The 21,200-nt window shown below is 54.4% G+C and overlaps 7 protein-coding genes across 7 annotated transcripts; 4 read left to right on the top strand and 3 right to left on the bottom strand.

The window, feature by feature from the left end:
• Positions 1–1,214: 1,214 nt before the first annotated feature.
• CWH41 (Processing alpha glucosidase I) lies at positions 1,215–3,819 on the bottom strand (the record flags this gene model as incomplete). The annotated part of the gene is made up of 3 exons (XM_053196030.1): positions 1,215–1,478; positions 1,540–3,506; positions 3,558–3,819. 3 exons carry the CDS (start codon positions 3,817–3,819, stop codon positions 1,215–1,217), a joined length of 2,493 nt encoding a protein of 830 aa, XP_053046454.1.
• Positions 3,820–4,679: 860 nt separating this feature from the next.
• On the top strand, positions 4,680–9,065 carry N0V96_003597 (uncharacterized protein; the record flags this gene model as incomplete). Its single annotated transcript, XM_065756882.1, has 3 exons — positions 4,680–4,845; positions 4,907–5,720; positions 5,804–9,065. The coding sequence occupies 3 exons, from the start codon at positions 4,680–4,682 to the stop codon at positions 9,063–9,065; spliced, it is 4,242 nt and encodes a 1,413-aa protein (XP_065614649.1).
• Positions 9,066–9,545: 480 nt separating this feature from the next.
• N0V96_003598 (uncharacterized protein) lies at positions 9,546–12,068 on the top strand (the record flags this gene model as incomplete). The annotated part of the gene is made up of 1 exon (XM_053196028.2): positions 9,546–12,068. One exon carries the CDS (start codon positions 9,546–9,548, stop codon positions 12,066–12,068), a length of 2,523 nt encoding a protein of 840 aa, XP_053046452.2.
• A 586-nt stretch (positions 12,069–12,654) lies between these two features.
• Positions 12,655–13,127, bottom strand: VPS55 (Vacuolar protein sorting-associated protein 55; the record flags this gene model as incomplete). Its single annotated transcript, XM_053196027.1, has 2 exons — positions 12,655–12,788; positions 12,872–13,127. 2 exons carry the CDS (start codon positions 13,125–13,127, stop codon positions 12,655–12,657), a joined length of 390 nt encoding a protein of 129 aa, XP_053046451.1.
• Positions 13,128–13,885: 758 nt separating this feature from the next.
• PRE5 (Proteasome subunit alpha type-6) lies at positions 13,886–14,911 on the top strand (the record flags this gene model as incomplete). Its single annotated transcript, XM_053196026.1, has 3 exons — positions 13,886–13,923; positions 14,029–14,140; positions 14,267–14,911. The coding sequence occupies 3 exons, from the start codon at positions 13,886–13,888 to the stop codon at positions 14,909–14,911; spliced, it is 795 nt and encodes a 264-aa protein (XP_053046450.1).
• Positions 14,912–15,606: 695 nt separating this feature from the next.
• Positions 15,607–16,599, bottom strand: N0V96_003601 (uncharacterized protein; the record flags this gene model as incomplete). Its single annotated transcript, XM_053196025.1, has 2 exons — positions 15,607–16,148; positions 16,350–16,599. The coding sequence occupies 2 exons, from the start codon at positions 16,597–16,599 to the stop codon at positions 15,607–15,609; spliced, it is 792 nt and encodes a 263-aa protein (XP_053046449.1).
• A 2,417-nt stretch (positions 16,600–19,016) lies between these two features.
• On the top strand, positions 19,017–20,937 carry N0V96_003602 (uncharacterized protein; the record flags this gene model as incomplete). The annotated part of the gene is made up of 2 exons (XM_053196024.2): positions 19,017–19,746; positions 19,796–20,937. 2 exons carry the CDS (start codon positions 19,017–19,019, stop codon positions 20,935–20,937), a joined length of 1,872 nt encoding a protein of 623 aa, XP_053046448.2.
• Positions 20,938–21,200: the final 263 nt, after the last annotated feature.

The following is a 21,200-nucleotide window of genomic DNA, read 5'->3' on the forward strand; positions in this document are numbered from 1 at the left end:
AAAGGGAAGTAGGCCCAACTTGGAGGGGTGACACGAAGGCCTGTAGGTGGGCGGGTATCTGCGTGGCATATTGGGGAATTTATATGTAACATACCACACATGGCAAATTCACGTTAGGCGGCCGCCGAGGCCTGCTTGATATCCCCGTCCTTAGGGCTCCACGGCAATCCTCTCTGGGTCCGCGGTCTTCCTCACCTCGAACCGAGGAGGTGTGAGGCGTAACGGCAGATGAACTAAGAATGCTATGCGAGGAAGAAGGGAAGTGGTACCCATGGCTTAGGACTTTACTAAGCCCAAGTGTCACTCACTCACGGACCAAGAGTTCTGCTAAGGAGAAGCCTCTTGAGGGCTTGGCAGGTGCATTCGAGGTGTCGCTAGGAGTCTTCTTGTCTAGGATCCTTCACTCGGCTCGCTCCTCCGCGGGCGGTCCCGCGTGTGAAGGAACGTGGTTTGGCCCCCCTAAGGCGAATTCGACTCCGGAACTTTGAGTTACCCTCCTCTCTCTCATGATGGACATGGCGGAAATAATTCCTTCGTGGGCTGCGCGTTGCAAGTCGTCAACAATGTCTTGGTGCGGCGAAGGGGTACTTTTTGCGTCTGTAAGGACTTGGATCTATGGGGAAGAAAAGGACCATACATGGTCCCACCTGGGAAAATTTGGATGACAGGGCTACCTACCTAACTAATTCAGTCAGGCAGAAGCCGACACGACGATGTCGAAAGGATGACGGACACCGCCGCTTACGCTGTTGCTTGTTGCTTTCTGCTCGATTCGGTCGACGGGGACGGATGTGGTGTGTGTGATGACTTAAAAAACGGCTTACATATCCCCTTTTCCTTTTGGGTATCTGGGCTTACTTACACTCCAGGGCCGAACGTGGAATTGTCAGCACACCACACACTCACGTTCACATGCGTCTATCAACCTGGAAGGTTCGGCAAGGCCGAGCCAGGCATCTCAGCCCTTCTCAAAACACATTCACGGAACCTGGGGGGAAAGAAACTCTGCTCTGCATGTACAACGAATTCAAAGCAGCCGAACAGACCGGCCTTTTGCATAATCTCATTCCCAGGACAGGCTTCTCAAATCAGCGTGCCGCCCAAAAACCTCACTATGATTTTTTCCTTTTAGCTCTCCTCTTGCTTCGTACATGCATTGCCTCTCCTCGATGTGTACGCCTCGTGTATTGTGATGAACAAACAAGGTACGTGATTTACAACTCGTCTCTGACGTGACCGCTGCTGCCGCCGCCGCCAGACTTACTGGGCTCCTCCATGGCCATGAGCTTGACTACCAAGCTTGTCCAGCCGGTGAAGTGCTGAGTGCGCTGGCCCTCGCCCGTCTCCGGATTGTACTGCTCCCAGGCGAAGCCCGTCTTCTCCCAGCTGTTGTAGACGGTGTCGACGAGGTTCTTGCGGAGGCGGATGAAGAGGTCCGCGGCCTTGGCCTTGTAAGGGCCATCTTGAGAGGCGACGTTCTGGGGTGCTAGTTAGTGATGGGGCATTCTTGTCGGTAGGAGATGGGTCGGTATAACTTACTCTCAGTTGGGAGACGGCCATGTAGTTGAGTGGCATCCACACGGGGCTTCTCCAGTAGTTCTCGGCTGTGCCGTAGAACTCGTCCTGCTTACTTAAACTTCTCAGGCCGTGGGGGCTGAAGAGATGCTCCTCGTCACCAAGGAGGTCGAGGAGCTTGCCCAGCTTGGGGTCATCAGCCTCGAGAAGACCGACCAAGAAGGGGAACAGTGAGATGTAGCCCTTGTGGCAGACGAGGGTGTTCTCTTCGTAAGCATCGATTGTGGCATCGCAATAACAGCCCTCCTTCTCGGACCAGTGGAGGTCGTTCAGGTTGCGACGGATGGCGTTCAGGGTCGTCTTGAACTCTTCAACCTGCTCCGCCATGCCAAGAGCGTCGGCAATGTTCATCAACGACTTGGTCATCAATCCGACCCATGACATGAGGTCGACGTGGAGTTCGCCGGGGTGAGGGGGCTGAGGACGAGGGTAGTCATCGAGACCGCTCGTGAGAACGTGGGTCTCGGTGCGGCCGCGCCATCTGTAGCCCTCCTTGTTCGAAAACGCGTCGCGGTCGTAGGTCTTCAAGTCTCCTCGCTGGGTCTTGCGGAACCAGTCGTACTGTTGGCGGACGAAAGGGTACAGCCTCCGGAGGAACTCCTCTCCGAGCTCGACATTGTCCAAGTGGGCGGTTTGCAGGGAGGCCTGAGGGCCGAGATGCTCCTTTTCGGCGGGCTGGCTACCGTTGGTCTTGCGCAGTCTCTCCATGAAGCCTTCGATAATGAGGAAAAGAGTGGGAGGGTTGGCGTAGTGCGGGTACTGGACCTGGAATTCCTCGGGTACCTTGCTCCGAGCCTCGAGACCCAGAATCTGCTCGCGGGGAATCCAACCGTCTTCGTCCATGGTGTTGAACCAGCTCTTGACGATCTCCAAGGTCAAGTCAATGTCCCAGTCGGCGATGGGGATAAGGTGGTAACCCTCGTCCCAGAGGAATCCTCGAGGGAAGAAGGGGCGAGATGGGACAGCCGTGAAGAGCTCATACGGGCCCTCCAACTCCTGCTGCTTTCGTGCGCGGGCAGCAGCGGTCTCCTCCCAGAAGCCTTCGTTCTCCTCGTCGTACTCGGGGGCGTAAGAACGATCAATCAGCTGTGAACCGTGGAAGTAGCCGATGCCGCCAAGCAGGTTAGAGAACATGCTCTTGGCGAACTTCTTGTACTTGTCGGCAGTGAACGGAGCCTTCAGGCTGAAGATGGAAGAGAAGCGTTCTCCAAAGAACTCGGTGACCGACTTGATCTCGCGCGTGACATCGGCACTTGTGAGCTCGGGCCCCGCAGAGGCAGATGAGAAGATGACGTCAAACTCGAAGGCTCCCTCGAACATCTTCTGGACGACGTGCGTGTTACCTTCGCTGGGCTTATTCTCGATCTGGTAAGTGAGGTATGCTGGAGGCGGCTCGCTCATCTCGTAGTTCTCTTGGACAAATTTGACGCTCTCCTGGATGAGGTTGAAGACAACGCCCTTGCCCTGCCACTGATGCTCCTCGGGAACTGTCAGAGACCGTACCGTCGTGCGGTCGGGGTGTCTCTTCTCGGACAAATCGTGGCTGCTGGAAGGGTGCTTGCCCTCTCCCTTGGTGATGACCAACTTATACTTGCCGAGCTCCTGGGAAGAGCCTTCGAATGCGACATCGCCGTCGAAGCCAGCGGGATCATTCTCACCGGAGAATGCTAGCTCTGCTTCGCTGTTGTCTTCGGCAATATAGTAGTGGATCATGGTCTTCAGATCAGCGGGTGCACCCTCTCTCGGGACACCCTTGATTCTTGCGGCCCAGCTACCGCCGTTTGCTCCACCGGGGACCTTGACAAACGAAGTGGTGATGTCAATCTGATTACCTTCGTCGTGGATAGACTGGATGCCTCCCTTCCGGGCATCATACTCGTCCCATCCATAACCATGAAGGCCTTCATGCTGTTCGCATGTGTAGCGGAAACCTAAACTTGTGAGCCTCTACATATGTCTGAAGATGCCGGTCTACAATATACCTTGCTGAACGTCTTGGTAGTTGTCAACTCTGGACCACATCAATCCAGTCCACAGACTCTTGGGGGATCTGTTGCGGACACCGAAGTACAGGTTCGACTTATAAGGACCCCAGAACAAGCTTTCGTTGTTGAGGCGACCGACCTCGGAGGTCAAGATAGAAGCTGAGCCGGGACCATCTTCCGCCGCAAGAGCTAGCTGTGCCCCAAAGAGATTGAAGAGAGAAAGCGTGAGGAAGACGGCCAACTGCGTTATGCGGGCCATCTTTACGGTGTATGAGTGATCATTCAGCGCTCATCGGAGCTCTGAGGGGAATAATTTGACACTCACACAACAGCCCTGTGAAATTGTCGAGCTGTGTGCGTCAATTTGTGTGTGTGAGGTCAAGTGTGAAATATAGAAGTGAATAAAGTCGGGTGTAAGATGAGAAAGAGGTAAGTATCGATGTACCTCTGGCCAACGCTGCTCGAGTGAACACGTTGGACGACTCGCAAGCTGTCCAGGATGGAGCTCGAACTGAGGCTGAGGTGAAATGTGGCTTTGACAGCTTGGTTGATGTCGGCTGCCAAACGAGCCAATCAACCCCCCTGAAGCATGTCAAGCTTGGGCCAGCTTACGTGTGGCGGCGGGTGTTTTAGCGTCAACCCCGTTCTCGATAGCTGCTACGATCCCTGAAACTTCAGCAGCGCTGTCGGTTGTCCCAATGCACTCCACTGGGCCTTTGGGTAATGGAATGTTGCGCCGTCTTGACTTCCTCCACTGAAAGCCCCCCCCCCGGTCAAATCGCACACCGTCAATTGCTGCCGGTGGCTGCATGCCAATTCCCTCCCATCCACTCTGACCTCTCTCTACCTTACTGGTACATGCTCCTTTCCACTGCTTGCCTGCATCAAGTAGCTCTCGTCGACCTGCAGCCTAGCATTGCGCTTGATCACGGAAACGCGCACGATATAGCAATCGCAAAACCAGTTTGACGACCTCTGGAAGCCACCTGTCGAGCTTCGCGCACTTCCGTGTTCCTCTGGTGTGGCGCCAAACGCACGAGACCATCGCGATATGGCCACATAGCTCGCCCGCAACATTCTTTGAGTTGAAGATGCTGGACGGGAGATACATGTGCTAGGATGAGCTTGGACTCGCTGTTACCTATCGCTCCCGCGAGGGTGAAGGCATTGATTCTACCCTTGGGCCAAATTAGAAGTGATCGTTTCTCGTCCTTCATTGAACGCCTGCGGCCTGAACATGTCGTCTCCTTGCGGGATGTCAGCCCTGATGGGCGGCCAAATAGGAGCATGTCCTTCCATTTCCCATGTTGCTTTCAAGAACCCTTGTACTGACCGGCAAGCTATAGATATGTTTTCCCCTTTGGCCTTCCCTGACGGCGCCGTATTCTACGAACTCATAACCCACGTCCCCCCACCTTCGCATCTCGCACTATCACCGTTCGACTTCTACCGCGAACCCCTCGCGGTTATTGCAATCGCTGACGGAGAGGAACTCAACCGAGTCACCTTTAGCAAGAGACACTCTGGAAATGCGCCCACCATTGCCGAACAAAATATCCGAACGCTGGACCAGGAGTTGGAGGACTTGAGAGACCGCTTCGGAAGGGCACTGGTTCACCGAGTGCTAATCTTCGACCATGCGCTTTCGAAGGAGAACCCGGTACCTCTCCCTGAAGGACTCATTGCTATACCACCGCCGGACGAGTGCAAGCGGACGACCATGAAAACTATAATGTGCGATATTACGTCGCAGCTCCTGGCGGAAATGACAAGACTGGCCAAGTCGTTTGAAGCCTGGAACTTCATTGATTCTCCCGGACAGTCTCAGTCAACCAGACAAACGAATGGCGCATCATGGGGCGCGGATGATGCCGGTTCAGTAAACAAGAGGGCATCTCAGTTCATTCCTGGTCCTCAAAGATCGAGCTCGACCAGTGGTATTCCAGATCGGCACATGAATCGCATGTCTATGCCGGTTGCGCCTATGAAGCACAACTCGGCTGTGTCGTCGAGCAACTCGACGCCTGCTCGGCCATCAACACCTGTTAAGAGCGGTTTGTCGAACCCTCCCACCACTTTCGACGACTTGACTTCCGGCATGAGTAGTGGCTCTTCGACCCCTGACCGAAATTCAAGGCCGGGTGCTGGCGACCACTTCAGGTCAGAAAGCTCAGATCGAGTTTCGGTGCAAGGGTTCGGCCCCGGTGGTCTAAACGATCGCTTCAGAGCGAAAGAAAAAGCAGAGTGAAGATCCTTATGGGGTCTTTGTATCTGCAAGCAGGTCGCTGGACCGATGCACTGAAAGAACTTATAGATGGCGCGACAGTAGCGAAATCGATTAACGACCACATATGGCACGGCAAGGCGCTGGAGTTGATCACACTCTGTCTACTACTGCTAGGCTGGGTCAAGGTCGACTTCCAGGTCCCGTCTATTTGCTTGCCCCCACAAGACAAATCTACGGCTGCTACATATGCTGCCTTAGAAGCAGCGACCCCAACCGATGCAGGCCAGCCCAAGCATATCCGAAACCTTCAAATTATACTTCCAGACCTTCTGGACCGAATTGCCGGGCTGTATTCTCGGATATCTGCTGAGCATCTGCCTCCCTTACCCCTGGCGGAGACGACAATCAGATTCTCCAAGATTTTGTCTGCTTTGCACCTTGCTGACGGAAAGCTCGGAGAGCGTGCCTACGAGATCATGATCTTTGGCAAACTGCCCTCGACCCCTCTGACAACCTCGCCCCGGTTGACCGTTGTTCCGAGCCGACAGTCAATCGTCACATTCCTCTTCCGCGCGTTTCCTGCCTCTTCGTCGGAGCTTCTCACCATCGCGGATAGAGTTTCGATTCTAGCAGGAATCGCGTCCGTTCTTGGACCTCTTGGTCATCATCGGAAGAAAGCAATGGTTACTAGAGAACTCGTTTCCGTCCTGATCAGCGGACTCGTTGAGGCGCGCACTCGTGGGGCTGCAGACATGGGTATACACCCTGCGGCAGGCCTGGTAGCTTTGAATGCTGCCAACGGGCACAGCAATAGCGCGGTCGCCCTCGAGCTGGGCGAAGGCGATGTTGAACAGGGAATCGAGGCATTCTTGGCACTTCTGTGCAAGTCGTACGGCGTGGTTGGCTTTGACATGAAGAAACAACCAGCAGACGATGCCATTTCGACAGAGGACTCGGACACTGCTGTCATCGATAGAATTCGGGGACAGGCAGCTGCGAGATTCTTTGGGTTCACCAGCGTCAAGCTGAACATACTGAGAGCATGCATCAACTTTTCTGAGGCGTTGCCTGACTTCAACGGTGTTTTGAAGTTCTCTGGTGATTTACTACGCACGGCTGGCTCAGGAGTTGCCCCTGGCCCTCGCAAAGAAGATGCATCACCGGTCATTACTCGCGACGAACAGACGCGTCTGGCCACAAATATTTCAAAGACGTCGAACCTCGCGAAAAGATTAGGCCTCAATCAGCTCGCGGCGGAGTACTGGGACGAGTTCTTCGTCCGTGGCATCGCCTTAGAACCACTTCCGATTACAAGGATTCCCGTCCCGCATGCCAAAAGTACTCTTCCTGGGGCAGTAACTGCAAGAACTTCTCAAGATGTCAACCCCTTTATATACAACCCATTCCTTAAGCAGCCTGATAAAGCTGCTGATCACCTTCTCGTTGCGAACGAGCCCGCAACCTTTAGAGTTACTCTTCAAAACCCATATGACATCGAGGTGGATGTCGAAAGCCTTCGCCTGGACACCAGCGGCGCGGAATTCGAATCAAACTTTGAAAACACCATCATTGGCCCTTACCGAACGCAGATTCTTAAAGTCTCGGGAACACCAAAAGGACCAGGTGCCTTGAAGGTAACAGGCGCAATCATCCGTGTCCGCGGCTGTCGCGAGAGACGATTCCCCATATTTAAACAACCGTGGACGCCGCAAGCAGATGTCAAGGTAAAGGCTACCGGACTTCAAGCATTGGAGACCACCCTTGCCTCAGGAGCTCTTGTTGGCCAACCGCTGAAGGTAGAGAGTGTTGCATTGAATGTCATCCCTAAACAGCCCATTGTTATTGTCAAGTCGACAACGCTACCCCAGGCTTCCGTCATGGTGCTCGAGGGAGAGAGGCAGGTGTTCTCCATCACGTTACAGAATCTTTCTCGGACAACACCAGTGGACTTTATGCTTTTCTCTTTCCAGGATTCCACGCAAGGACCGTTGCAGGCAGGCATTAACAACAGAGATGCTACCCCAGCCGAACTGTACGAATACGAGTACATTCTTATGAGGCGCCAAGGTCTTCGGAGGTTGAACAAAAAGGAACCGGAGAAGCGATACATTGCTCCAGGAGGCACCGCCACATTTGATTTCGAGATTCTCGGCAAGCCTGGATTGACGAACGCTGCCATTCAGATCGACTATGCCCATCTCGGAGTACCTCCTGAGGAAGTGACGGACAAATTCCATACCCGACAGGTTTCGCTGCAGTTGACGGTCACTGTAAATGCTAGCGTCGAGCTCACGCGACTGGATATCCTGCCTCTCAGCGGACCCGTACCCAAGCCGCTTCTCAGTCTTATAAACCTGGAGTCCAAAGTTGATCCTTCGACATTGGCAGATGAATACTGTCTTTTGTCTATGGATCTGCGCAACGCTTGGCCAAACAATATGGAGGTCGAAATGGACGGGGAGGACGGTATTGTGATTGAGGAGCACGTTCTCCCAGGGAACACCAGTCGCGTCATCGTTCCCCTACGACGCATTTACCTCGAGGACCCTCACGCATCGATCCCGGCACTCAACCCATCAAGACAGAGGCAATTTGTTGTCAGCACCAGCAAGATTACGCCCGACATGGAACGCTCAAATCGCGAAGCATTCTGGATGAGGGAAAGAATACTGGAAACGCTCACAGCCAAATGGAAGACAGCATCTGGCCCAAAGCGAAGCGGTTATATAGACCTGAGAACCATTCGGCTTTCACCCAGGATGATGGACGCTCTCAGGATTGATGATATCGGTATCGAAATATCAGTACAAGACCCGGGCCAAACTGTAGGCGAAAGGGTCAAAGAGACAATACTCGTCGACAATTTTGTCCAAGTTAAGATCGGTATCACAAATCGGTCGGCCAAGCCAGTCTATCCGATGTTGAGACTGATGCCGGCCCTGTGCCACCGTCCGTTGAACGTGGCGTTGGACTTTACGCGAAAATTTGCCTGGAACGGTACCTTACAGCAGGCACTTCCGCTGTTGGCGGCCAAGGCGACTACAGAGGTGGAGATTCAAGCCATGGCACTCTGTCGAGGAGAGTTCGAAATAGGGGCATCCGTTGAGGAGTACCAGATTTGGGAAGAGCCAAAGGAAAAGAAGGAGAATGAAGAGACGCAAGAGAGCCGACAGCGATCAGACACTCAGACGATGCTGAACGCGATCATTGGTGCGAAGGAAAGACGCATATGGCACTCAAGGCAACCCTGTATCATCAAGGTGGTGGATCAGGACTAGCGACTCGAGCCATTCACATGACGAACTGTATGATGGTGGACGTGTAGAAGAGGTGATTCACACCATGGTGGAGTTGGCGATCGCAGCGGCCTCCGATAAGTAGATAATTGACTTCTTGATAGACGACTCAAGCCGCTACCAATTCTTGACCAGCTGTGACGGGTTCAAGCAAAGTCCAATCCAGGGATGAGTCGACCAGCCCAGCGATCGAATTAAGCTCATCCCTGCGTCCCAAACAAAGGGCTCTCGGGTGATTAATGCGTGGGTCTGACCGCCTTCTCGTTTCTGCTGTTGCCACCAAATTTTCCTTAGGGAGCGGCTTTCCGGTGCTAGCCGACAGCGGGCCTTTTTACCAACCCAAGCAGATCGTTTCCGCCGTACAAGCTTTGGTCAAGCCATTCCCGTTTTGCGAGCGTTGCATTCGAGGTTGTCGCTGTCGTCGTCTAAAAGGAAAATCTGGGATCTCATTAATAGCCAAGGATGACGCGACCTCAGATTCTATTTCTCGATGCGTACGACTCCTTTACGAACAATATCGTATCCCTTCTCACAACGCTGCTTGACGCCGATGTTCACGTTCTACCGATTGACACGCTCTTGCTAGATCAAAAGTCGCCGACTTTCTCGGTCGATTTTCATCGAGAATTATCACGGTATCATGCAGTAGTCTGCGGACCTGGGCCTGGGTCCCCCGAGAATGAGACGGATGTTGGGCTCATGAGATGTATTTGGAGGTTGCAAGATGAGCATCTCCTGCCTGTTCTTGGCATTTGCCTCGGATTCCAGAGCCTCGTTCTTAGCTCGGGCGGCAAGGTGAGGAGGCTCCAACGCGGATTACACGGGATGGTTCGCACCATTCAGCATGAGAAATCCGAAGCGACGTGCAACGAGGATATCTTTCGTGGTGTTTTCGAGTTCAAGGCAACCCTCTATCACAGCCTGTGTGCCGACATCGGACAAGATTCCATTTCAGATTCCACTTGGGCAGAGTGTCGTTGGCGTGCTCAGAAGACTGCCCCTGAGCTGTTGCCTTTGGCGTGGGTGGATGAGGAGAGGGATAGCGGCCGCGAGAGAATTTTGATGGCGGTCAAGCACCGGAGCAAACCCTTTTGGGGCCTCCAGTATCACCCTGAGTCCATCTGTACCCAGCCGGCAGGTCATGCGGTCATCTGCAACTGGCTTCGCGAAGCCATGACATGGAATCAGAAGATGAACAGGACTGCCTTAACCGGAGAGCGATTCCTGGCAAGGAATGCAGTGAAGCCGAGTCTCCTATGTGAGAACCGTGCCGCAGCTCAGCGAGGGAGCGCCCCGATCCTCGAGTGGACGGAGATGCCCACGCCCCTGGCGACTGTTGGACTCGACTGCGAGTACCGATACAAGACCATCAGCCTTCCGGCGAGCGTCAAGGTGCCGGACATTGTGGAAATACTAAAGAGCGGCAGGACGGAGCACATCATCTTGGATTCGTCCAACTCGAGCAACATGGCGACGGGAGCCGCGGACGTTCGGGGCCGATTCAGCGTCGTTGCTCTGGATGTGGAGGAGTCTCTGCGGATCGAGCATCACGTCGGAGACGATTTCGCCACGGCTCGTATCCCTTCGATCCAGGGACTGCCCGTCGACCTAGTGGAGACTGTCCCCTTCGGACCGCAAAAGAATATTTGGCATCTGCTTTCCGGTTTCCTTGAGAAGCGACGCATCCCGGCCTCGGGGGAGCTTCAGACGCCGTTCCGAGGAGGCTTCATGGGCTACCTTACGTACGAGATGGGACTTGAGGGGATCGACGTGGCAGTGGCTGCTGACAGAGGGCATCAGAGGCCCGACTTGTGCTTCGCTTGGGTCACGAAGAGCATTGTGGTCGATCACGTCAAGGGCTTGTTGCACGTCCAGCACCTTCAGAAGCGCAAGCTCAATGCCGACTTTTGGATCGACTCTGTGGTGGCATCGTTGCAGACGTCCCACTTCTGGCAATCACCGGGCAAGGCCACCGTTAACGGTTCGGATGCTTCGACCGTAGCCACGAGGCCCGTTATTCGGGTACCCGCCGCCGATGAGTATGAAGCCAAGGTCTCTCGCTGTCAAGATTTCATTGCGGCCGGCGAGTCCTACGAGCTATGCTTAACGGATCAGACGACGATCACATTACCCGGCCGCCCAACAAGGGACCACCAATACAACGGCCTCGCCAACGGACACCTGTCGTCAGAACAGGTACAAAACAAATCCGCACACGTCGCGCCATGGAGGCTCTACAAGACGCTCAGAGCCCGCCAGCCCGCCCCCTTTGGCTCCTTTATCCGCCTCGGCGGCGCGACGCTGATCAGTAGCTCCCCGGAGCGCTTCCTCGAGTACGACGCCGATGGCTTTTGCTCCATGCGACCGATGAAGGGCACCGTCCGCAAGTCGAACCAGGTCGCCACGCTCGCGCAGGCCGAGGCGATCCTGCACGTGCCCAAGGAGGAGGCGGAGAACCTCATGATTGTGGACCTTGTCCGGCACGACCTGCACGGTGTCTGCGGCTCGGGGAACGTCACGGTTCCGCACCTGATGAAGGTGGAGGAGTACGCGACCGTGTTCCAGATGATTACGATTGTCAATGGGCAGCTGCCGAAGCCAAAGACGACGACGGGTGCCGATCGTCAGCACACGGGGCTCGATGTCCTCGCGGCTAGTCTCCCGCCGGGCAGCATGACGGGAGCCCCGAAGAAGCGGAGCTGCGAGCTGCTGCAGGATATTGAGGAGCATAGGGAGAGGAGTCTGTACTCTGGCGTGGTGGGGTACATGGATGTCACTGGAAAAGGGGACTGGAGCGTCACGATCCGAACCATGTTCAAATGGGATGATGAAGCTGCGCCGCCGGAGGAAGGTGAGACGGAGCCGAGAGAGGTCTGGCATATCGGAGCGGGCGGTGCCGTGACCATCCTGAGCACTGCCGAGGGTGAGAGGGAGGAGATGTTTACCAAGTTGGCGGGGCCTTTGGGCGTCTTTGCGGAAGCATGAGCGGGATTGGGATTTGGGGATCGATTGGGAGGAGGGGACTTGGCTTTTATTGAAATTGGCTTACTGGCGTTTACTATGTCATGAAGGGGGATATTCATGGTAAGGGGGTTTTGGTTGATACCTCAACGTATCTGGGATATTAGACTCTGGACCTTCACGGGTATTAGACTCAACTTTTAGACGACCCGGATCATCCACACGAAACAAGTAGAAAAAACAAGATCATTATTAAATAATCCATGTTTGTGATATCAGCTTCCGCAGTTGGTCATTGGGAATTAGATGGGTTTGTCGTTGCATAACAAGAGCGAAAAAAGTAGAAACGCCCGCCTGACGGAATGATGCTGGATATACATGTGAAGCCTCCAAGTACAGCGCACCCCGTTCCAAATCCCACTTTGCCGGATTCCCGAACCCGAGCGCCACTATGGTTTCCGACCTCGTCTCGTCGTACTGTACACGTCTGCCGCCAATTTGGTTGAAATGCGTATGCCCTCCATCACTGCTGCTGCTGCTGCTGACACTACTTCTCCGTCGCCTACTCCTAACTGTATCAATTGTCCCCAGTCGTTGCTCCCGACGCTAGTCAGAAGTCCTGCTCCTCCTGAAAGAACATGCCGAAGCTGATGATGGTTCCGTAAATGAGGAGACCGCCGATTATCGACATGACCATGGCCTCAACCTGGATGAGATCGGAGTGAGCGAGGACGACGGGCAGGGCTGCGATAGAAGAGCATGGTTAGCAACGCAATCCTCCCAATGAACAAAGACAAAAGCGCCGCAGGGGAAAAGAAGAAGCTCACCAATTCCCATCACCACCATGAAGCCGGTGCAGAAGCGGCCGAGGTCCAGCACGGCGGAGCCGGAACCCTCGCCAAAGTCATCAGGGTTGGTGCATCGCGAGCAGACCCAGTTGGGGATCGGGGCCAGCACGTAGGTAGCGACGACGAGAAGCGGGTAGTAGACCTTCCAGAGGGCGCAGGAGAGAATGACGAGGAGGAATCCGACGGCGAGGACGAAGGAAAGGGCGATGATGGTCTTGAGCCCGGCAGTCGGCATCTTGAAGATCGTTGGCAGGTGGGCTGTGGTTTACTTGTTTCGGACGAGTATCGAAGTCGGAGCTGGATATGGTATAGACGGCCCCGCCGAGGGTGCAAATATACTCCTTTGGAAGTTCCTTGAGTCTTATATTGAGAGCTTCGGGCGGCGATCCGGTCTTTCAATTAGGCCGTCTTTTGTATAGTCGTGGAGGAGCTTCGTGGTGGTGGAGGATCAATCGGTCGTGTTGGTCGTGTAGTAGTTCGCGGCTAGGCTGGCAGGCTGAGCTGCGATGCGATGGCATGTCCCAGGCCTGACGCACGAAGGCCGTCGTCAGCGCACGGCGCAACCTTGTTCCAGCAGCCGGACAGCCTCCAATGACAACTGTAAAATGGTGGGAAAAGGTCTCCACTCGGAAAGACCCCGGCTGTAAGTGAGGTCAGGTACGGGGTTAAGAAAGTGTACGTACCTCAACGAGGGATGCACGGGGCACCTTGCACCCTGGCACCTGGCTCCAGGCTGAGAGAGTGCTACGAAAGCTCGACCTGCCTTGAGCTGGGCCTGGCGTGCGGGAGGGACGCTTTATTATCCACCAAGCTGTCTCTCGCTCTCCCATCACCGACCTGCTCGCCCAACAACCACCCCGCGATCGAATCTCTCCCTCCCGTCTCCCTCAACCACCCCCGATCCGCTACACGAATACTCCAAGTTTCTCCCGTTTCCAGAAACCACCGAACCGCCTGACGAAGCTACGAATCACCCCTCCCCTCACGCCCGCCATGTTCAGAAACAATTACGACAACGACTCGGTGACATTGTAAGCTGTTTAGCCCGCTTCCTCAGCCTTCCCTTCCAGTCTCCCCGGTTCCGTCATGAAGAAGGCCAGCATGAAGATGGAGAGCTAACCTCCAACGCCTCACAGCTCGCCGCAAGGCCGGATATTCCAGATCGAGTATGCAGCCGAAGCAGTGAAGCAGGGTTCCGTGGTAGTGGGTATTGCCAGCAAGACACACGCCGTTCTAGTAGCAATCAAGGTACGACGTTTGCCGATACCTGGGAACACTCCCTCTTGCCTCTCCCTACATCATCCGTCATCAATCTATATCGTGGACGTTTGCCACCAAGCGCACGAAGCTAACATGCCATTCTTTCCCCGATAGCGCAACGCCGAAGAGCTGTCCTCGTACCAAAAGAAGATCTTCACCGTTGATGAGCACTCCGGCATCGCCATCGCAGGCCTCACCTCGGACGCCCGCGTCCTCTCCAACTTCATGAAGCAGCAGTGCCTCGGTCACCGCATGACGTACGGTCGCTCAATGCCCCTCCGCACCCTCGTCGACATGATTGGCGAAAAGGCCCAGATCAACACCCAGGTCTACGGCAAGCGGCCCTACGGTGTCGGCCTCCTCGTTGCCGGCGTCGACGAGCGCGGTCCCCACCTCTTTGAATTCCAGCCCAGCGGTATGACAGAGGAAATGGTCGCCTTCGCCATCGGCGCCCGCAGCCAGATGGCCCGCACCTACCTCGAGCGCAACATCGACGCCTTTGAGACGTGCTCCCGCGAGGAGCTCGTGCAACACGGCCTCAAGGCCCTCAAGGAGAGTCTGGTCCAGGACCGCGAGCTGACGGTCGAGAATACCAGTGTCGGTGTCGTCGGCTACACCGAGAAGGATGGCGTCAAGACGGTCCAGCCATTCAAGCTGTACGACGGCCAGGACGTCAAGGAATGGCTCGACAGCGTCGCCGCTAGCGAGAGCCAGGGCGGCGGCGAAGAGGGCGGTGAGGGTATGGAGGTTGACGGCTAAGCACTGCGGGAATGATAAGCGAGGAAAGATGCGCGGATGGGCTTCTACGCTGCGTTGCGTTGAGCTAGGCCGGATTGTCACCAAACAACATCCTATCCAGGGGTTTGGCTGACTGGACCCGGCTATGGGAAGGAGACTCGCCGTACTTGAACGCACGGAGCCGACCCGCTTAGACTTGTACCAATACACTACAAAAAAGGATATTCGACGGCTCAAGAATGAGCTGCATCCGATGGTTCAAGAAACAAGAAGACATGCAATCTATGTGCTCACTGATGACCCGGAGACTGAGACAGGTACCTGAAGATGCAGGTTGGCTTTATTGGGTTGTGTAACTCATGAAGGTCTATCAAACTACAATACGTGCAACCAACACCGATGTGACATGATAGATAGCCGACCGATCCCCCGTTCATACCCTTTTCTTGAATGTCTTATCCCGTGTGCCACCAACGATCGAAATCGAGAAAAAAAGACCCAGTTTCCTCTCGCTTCGCTTCTTTTCATCCAACCCGACCAGCTACCGAGCCTGAACGTATAGAAATTGGGAAACACGAAAGGGCGCCAAGACTCCGGTACGCATCCGCTTTTACATTGCACACACCATCTGTCTTTCTCCGTCTCTGGTTCCTGCACATGAAATTCCGTTTTCTGGGAAACATTGCCATCGGACTACCAATTGAGTGCCCTGTGACTTAGGAGTTGGTCCAGTCAAGCTTGAAGGTGGCCGCAGAGACCTGGTAATCTCTGAGCGCCGTGATGGCGCCCTCGGGGGTGGTGGCGGTGACGAGGATATCGGCGTTGGCGGCCTTGATGAAGCCCTCCTCGACGCTCTTGTTCACCCACTCGAGGATGCCGTCGTAGAAGCCATTGATGTTGAGGAGACAGATGCCCTTGTCGTGGATGCCCAGCTGGTTCCAGGTAGCCGTCTCGAGGACCTCCTCGATGGTGCCGTAGCCACCGGGCAGGGCGACGAAGCCGCTGCCGGGACCGCCAGCGAAAACCTCCTTGGCCATCATCTGCTTGCGGGTGTGCATGTCCTTGACGACAGTGGTGCGGCCATAGACTGTCTCGTCGGGGACGTACATGTTGTCCTTGTTGATGGTGCCGTAGGTGCCGTCCCGCTCATACTTGACGAGGGCCTCGGGGATGATGCCGTGGACCGAGTCCGGGCCGGCGAGGGAAACGAGGGTCTTTGCCACCTCTCCCATCAGGCCGACGGTTCCACCACCGTAGACTGAGATGTTTGTTAGTATATCATGAACTAGAGACACATTGGTTGAGGTTTTGCCTCCTGTGTTTCATCTTGTCTGAGAAGGGTTGCGCCACATGCTGTCATTGATGTAGTGACTGAGACGTTATCGCTGCCCAAACCGTGGATGGAGATGGGGAGTCGACAGACTTGAGTGAGATGAGAAGCGAGAGAACAGTGACTCACCAAGATCAATGTTGTTCTCGGCCATGATTCTTGCTAACTCACGAGCGGCTTCCATGTGCTGAGGCTTGAAACCGGGAGAGGCGCCGCAGTATACACAAATCTTGGTCCTCTTTTGCACGCCATTCGTGGTACCGTTAGTGCCGTTGGTGTTACCATTCGTGGTTCCGTTCGTGTTGGTGCCATTGCCACTGGGTGTGCCATCCCGGGATGCCGGGAATGATGGCAAGGGAGAAGGGCCGCCGGACTGCATGATGTTTGTTGCTTGCTTGCTTTGTGATGAAAAAGGGTTTTGCTATAAGATGAACTCTCAATTAAAGTGATTCTTGGGCCTCGAAGTAGGATTTCTTGTTGAAGAAGGGAGAAAATGCTAGAGTAAGTAGTTTGCGAGTGAGATGGTACTCAGTCTCTACACTAAGAGGCGCAGTTATTGGAGGTGAAGATGACGGAGGATTTGTGGAGAAAGATAGTAAGAGGTTCCGTTCCGGCCAAGAGACAAGAGCCACAACGGAAGGAAAGTACCCGGAAGACGCCGCCTTTTTCTGCGGTATTTCCTCAAGGTTCTGACTTTCGGAAAAGAGTTCAAGCCCACAAAAAGATCAGAGAAGAAGTGCTCAAGAGGGAAACTGAAGGCTAGGGAAATAGACAGATGGCGGTGAAAAAAAGGCGCTGTTATATACGTTCCTCTCGAGACCCAAAAAGGGATGCTAGTTTGTCTTGTTGGTTGGGATGAGCTCAGGGCAAGTGGACAAGTGTGTTGTTGGCGAGTTGGTGTATCAATTATCCTAGCAACCACCTGAAGGGTAATAAGAAAGAAAAAGAAAGAAAGATTGGACGAGGCGAGAGGAAGCACAGATGGGAATGAGACAACGAGATGTCAGTTACCGCCACGGCGCATGGCGACGGGCCGAAGTTCTGGGTTTAGCGTACTAGCTGGGACAATCAATGGCTTCAAAGGGTTCGCTCGGGGATCCGTGGCTCCAGTGCCGGTACAGTAGTGTAGGCTTTAGTCGATGCGTAGCATTCCAGCTGGTGAGGAAAAGCAAAGCAGACTCCAGCATAAGAGAGCCCCCTTCCCCCTCGCTGATTGCTAAACCAGAGACAAGGAACGGGGTCGGGTGACGGTGGTTGACATGGACGTGGACTTGGGACGGTGACGGGGGAACCAGAAGACGGATCCGGGACCTGGGGCTAGCGGTAGCACATTGTACCCTACGATGGAGAGGTACCTTTGCAGAAAGCCTGATACACTTTTCGTCGACTCTGTTGAACTCGACTGGTTCAACCGTTTCCGAGACCTGATGGGTTCGGGGGCACCCTAGTTTGCCTGCGTGTTTGGTTTGTCAACTTGTTACGCTGCGACTGGCCCGCACAAGTGAAGTGTCCAGGTGACATGTCGGAGGCGAGGTCCGAGTCCAATGTAAGGTAGTGCGTAATTCAACCTCGATGACTCTAATTCGAAGCTGGGTTTGGCTAGGGCCGTCCCACGGGGATAACCATCCGCAGCTGCAGGGAGGAAATCAGGAAGACTCAAGTCATTGATCAAAACTTAAGAGCCTCGATGATCGCGCATTCTAGGCACCATCCTCCATAGGCTGTCAACTTTCACCTACCCAAATAGATGATCTGGTTAGGTAGCTGCAGTAGTGTCAAAGGTGACGAAGAACCGAAAATGGGAGAGACAAAAGAGAGTCGGGTAGAGACGAATGTCTCTCGATTCGAGGGCGGGTCTCGTATGCTCGGTGTGACGAACGACGGATACTTGTGTGTGTGCAACGTGCCGCTGACGAATGGACGGAATGGTCCACGGGAGGCCGTGTTCGATGTCGATTGGGCTGATTCTTGATTGTACGTGTACGTTGGTTGTCAAGATGATGGACAACATGATGGACAAGAGATCTTTCTGGTTGTCAATGGAAACTAATCAATCGTCCCCTGCTTCTCAATCAAGCAAGGATGGGACACCTCAGGTACGGAGGTTCAATGCCTCTTTGGCAGGTGCATCCAGCATCGATATTGCACTTCCAGCAGCCATTTGTTTCCCTTCAGCGTCTTGGGCCCCTGTTTCCCCCCAAGCCTTGCGCGCCATTCTGCTGGGATCGTGGCGGCGCCTCGGCCGTTGATTCGCCCGAACAGCACGCAATTTGTCCCACCCGCCACTCAGCCTCCAGGGTCCAGTTTGCGATCCAGTGCTTTCCGGGGCCAGGCCAATTTCCGTCAAGACTTTCAGACTTCACTCCTCCAGCACCCGATATCGCTGGCATCCTCGGTATCTGCGCCGGAGAAAGACACGGCTTCGCTTGCCATCCTACTTGAAGAGTTGCTATCTTTTGCGACTATCAGTAGCCGAGCTGCCATACGCCATCGGTAGCTGAGTCCGCCGTGCAACGTCCCCGCATCGCTTTCCACGAGCACGCGATCTGTCCTCTGCCTCTTCGCGATTTTCATCACCATTTCTCTAAAGACATTGTAGCGCATTGTGGAAGATGTCTCAACCCGTAGCAGCAGCAGCCGGCGCTCGCCCTGCTGGCCAGCAGCAGGAGCAAGGCGTGAGTATCCCACGCATCGCCCACCGCGAATCGCGCCTAGACGCCTTGAACTAATGTACCATAATCGCAGGGCATAAGCTTGACGCAAAAGCTGCTACTTGGAGCTTCGATGTACTTTGGCATGAACTTGCTCATGAACAACATGTTCTCCAAGACACAATCCGGTACCCAGGTCAAAGATGCCGACGGCAATGTTGTCAACGTACCCGCGAATACCGAGGACATCCCGCCTTACCTGCTCCGCCCCAAGGAATTGGACGAGGGTGCGACCTGGAGCCAGATCCCGCGCAAGCTGGCACCGATATGGCCAATGGATAGCTACATCGACGTAACCGTCACCCTTTCCGACACCTTTGTCCCGATCCCTCTGGCTCAAACGCCCCCGGAGAAGGTTGTTCTGAAGGAGGAGAAATTCAAGATTGGCAACTACAGCGAAAAACGCTCCATTGATACCACTATCGAGGTGCCGCCCTCCGTACAGAACAATGGCACTCTTTGGGGCCACTTCTACGTTTCACTGCCCGGTAGCCAGCCCGATCCTCATGTGGAGACCTACGACCCAGCCTCTGCCTACTACTTTGCGTTCCCTCTCACTCAGTACATCCCCAAGAAGAAGGAGTTCAAGACCAGATCCCTTCTCGAGGGCAAGGCCGAGGAGGAGGTTGAAGAAGTGGCCGAGGAGCAGGAGACTGGCCCCATCATTGCCAGTTACTATCACCCGAATGCCAGCTTCTCCATCATTCCGAACACTGGAGTGCTTGATTACCGCCAAACCCATCCCGCGATTCGCCAGTTCCTCCATGTCGAGCCGACTGGTGCCAGAGATGGCTCCGGTCAGCATTCTTGGTATTGTGAGTTGCCTCTTGCGCTATTCTTCGCGGATAGAACTAATCGTCGTAGACCCTATCCTGTTTGTCAATACCTTTTGGCAACTCAAGAGTCAAATGATTTTGCTCAACGACACCGTCACGTCTGTTCCTCTGCATATTGACTTGAACAACATGCGTTCATGGCAATTCAACACTTTGGCCGCAATTGAGGCCAGTGCCAAGGAGTCGGCACGTCAAGCTGCTTACGGTGGATCGCTGCCCGGTGGCGGCGACGGCTCCGAGATTGAGATGGTCAAGGAGATCTTTGGCGACACGAATCCGATTCTCCTCGGCATTACAATCATTGTCAGTATTGCGCACATGATCCTGGAGACGCTTGCTTTCGGTTCCGATATTGCGCATTATCGCAAGAAGAAGGATAACGTCGGTATCTCGGTCCGTTCCATCCTGGCGAACGTTTTCATGCAGTCCGTGATCCTTCTTTATCTCATCGACAACTCGCAAAACACTAGCTGGATGATTCTGGGTGGCCAGGGTATCGGTATCGTTATTGAGCTGTGGAAAATTACCACCATTGTCAACGTCGCAATCAAGGCTGCGCCAGCAGGCTCGTTGCTGCCGTTCAAGATCGTCGTCGAGGACAAGCACAAGCTCAGCGAGACGGAGGAAAAGACCAAAGAGTACGACGAGATTGCCTTCAAGTATATGTACATGGCTGGTGTGCCTCTGCTCATCGGTTACGCCATTTACTCGCTGGTCTACGAGACGCACAAGTCTTGGTACTCGTACATCATCGCCACGCTCGTCGGATCGGTGTATGCTTACGGCTTCCTTATGATGGTTCCTTCACTTTACATCAACTACCGACTTAAGAGCGTTGCACACATGCCCGGCAAGGCCATGATCTACAAGTTCCTCAATACCTTCATCGACGACCTTTTTGCATTCACCATCAAGATGCCGTTCCTCCACCGTCTGTCCACTTTCCGCGACGACATCATCTTCTTCATCTACCTCTACCAACGCTGGGCATACAGGATCGACTACTCTCGTGTCAATGAGTTCGGCCAGGGCGGTGAGGATGAGGAGGACGATGCGGCCAAGGCCAAGGCCAAGGAGCTGCTTGAGAGCGACCCCACTGTTGAGAAGGTGAAGCAAGTGGCGGGTAAGGCCACGGGTGCCGACACCGGCAAGGCCAAGAAGAGAAAGTAAAAGGTAGAAGCTCCACGACTGAGGAAGAGAGTGTAGCCGGTATCATGTACATCAGGGAGCTGGGAAGACAGGAGACTTGGCAGCTACGTGCCCTGGGTACTGCCGAATGACTAGCATGGAAGGGATATATCCGCCTCACATAGCTGGCCGAGACATGAGTCTACCAATGTGATCAAGTCCAGTCTTCATCGTAATTCACATATCTCGCGCATGGCACATCTCATATGCAGAAGCACATCAAAACTACCATATGCACGCTTGGA

This window comes from Colletotrichum fioriniae (genome assembly GCF_027942845.1).
Source record: "Colletotrichum fioriniae strain IMI 355084 chromosome Unknown scaffold_3, whole genome shotgun sequence".
Taxonomy (NCBI): Eukaryota; Fungi; Ascomycota; class Sordariomycetes; order Glomerellales; family Glomerellaceae; genus Colletotrichum; species Colletotrichum fioriniae.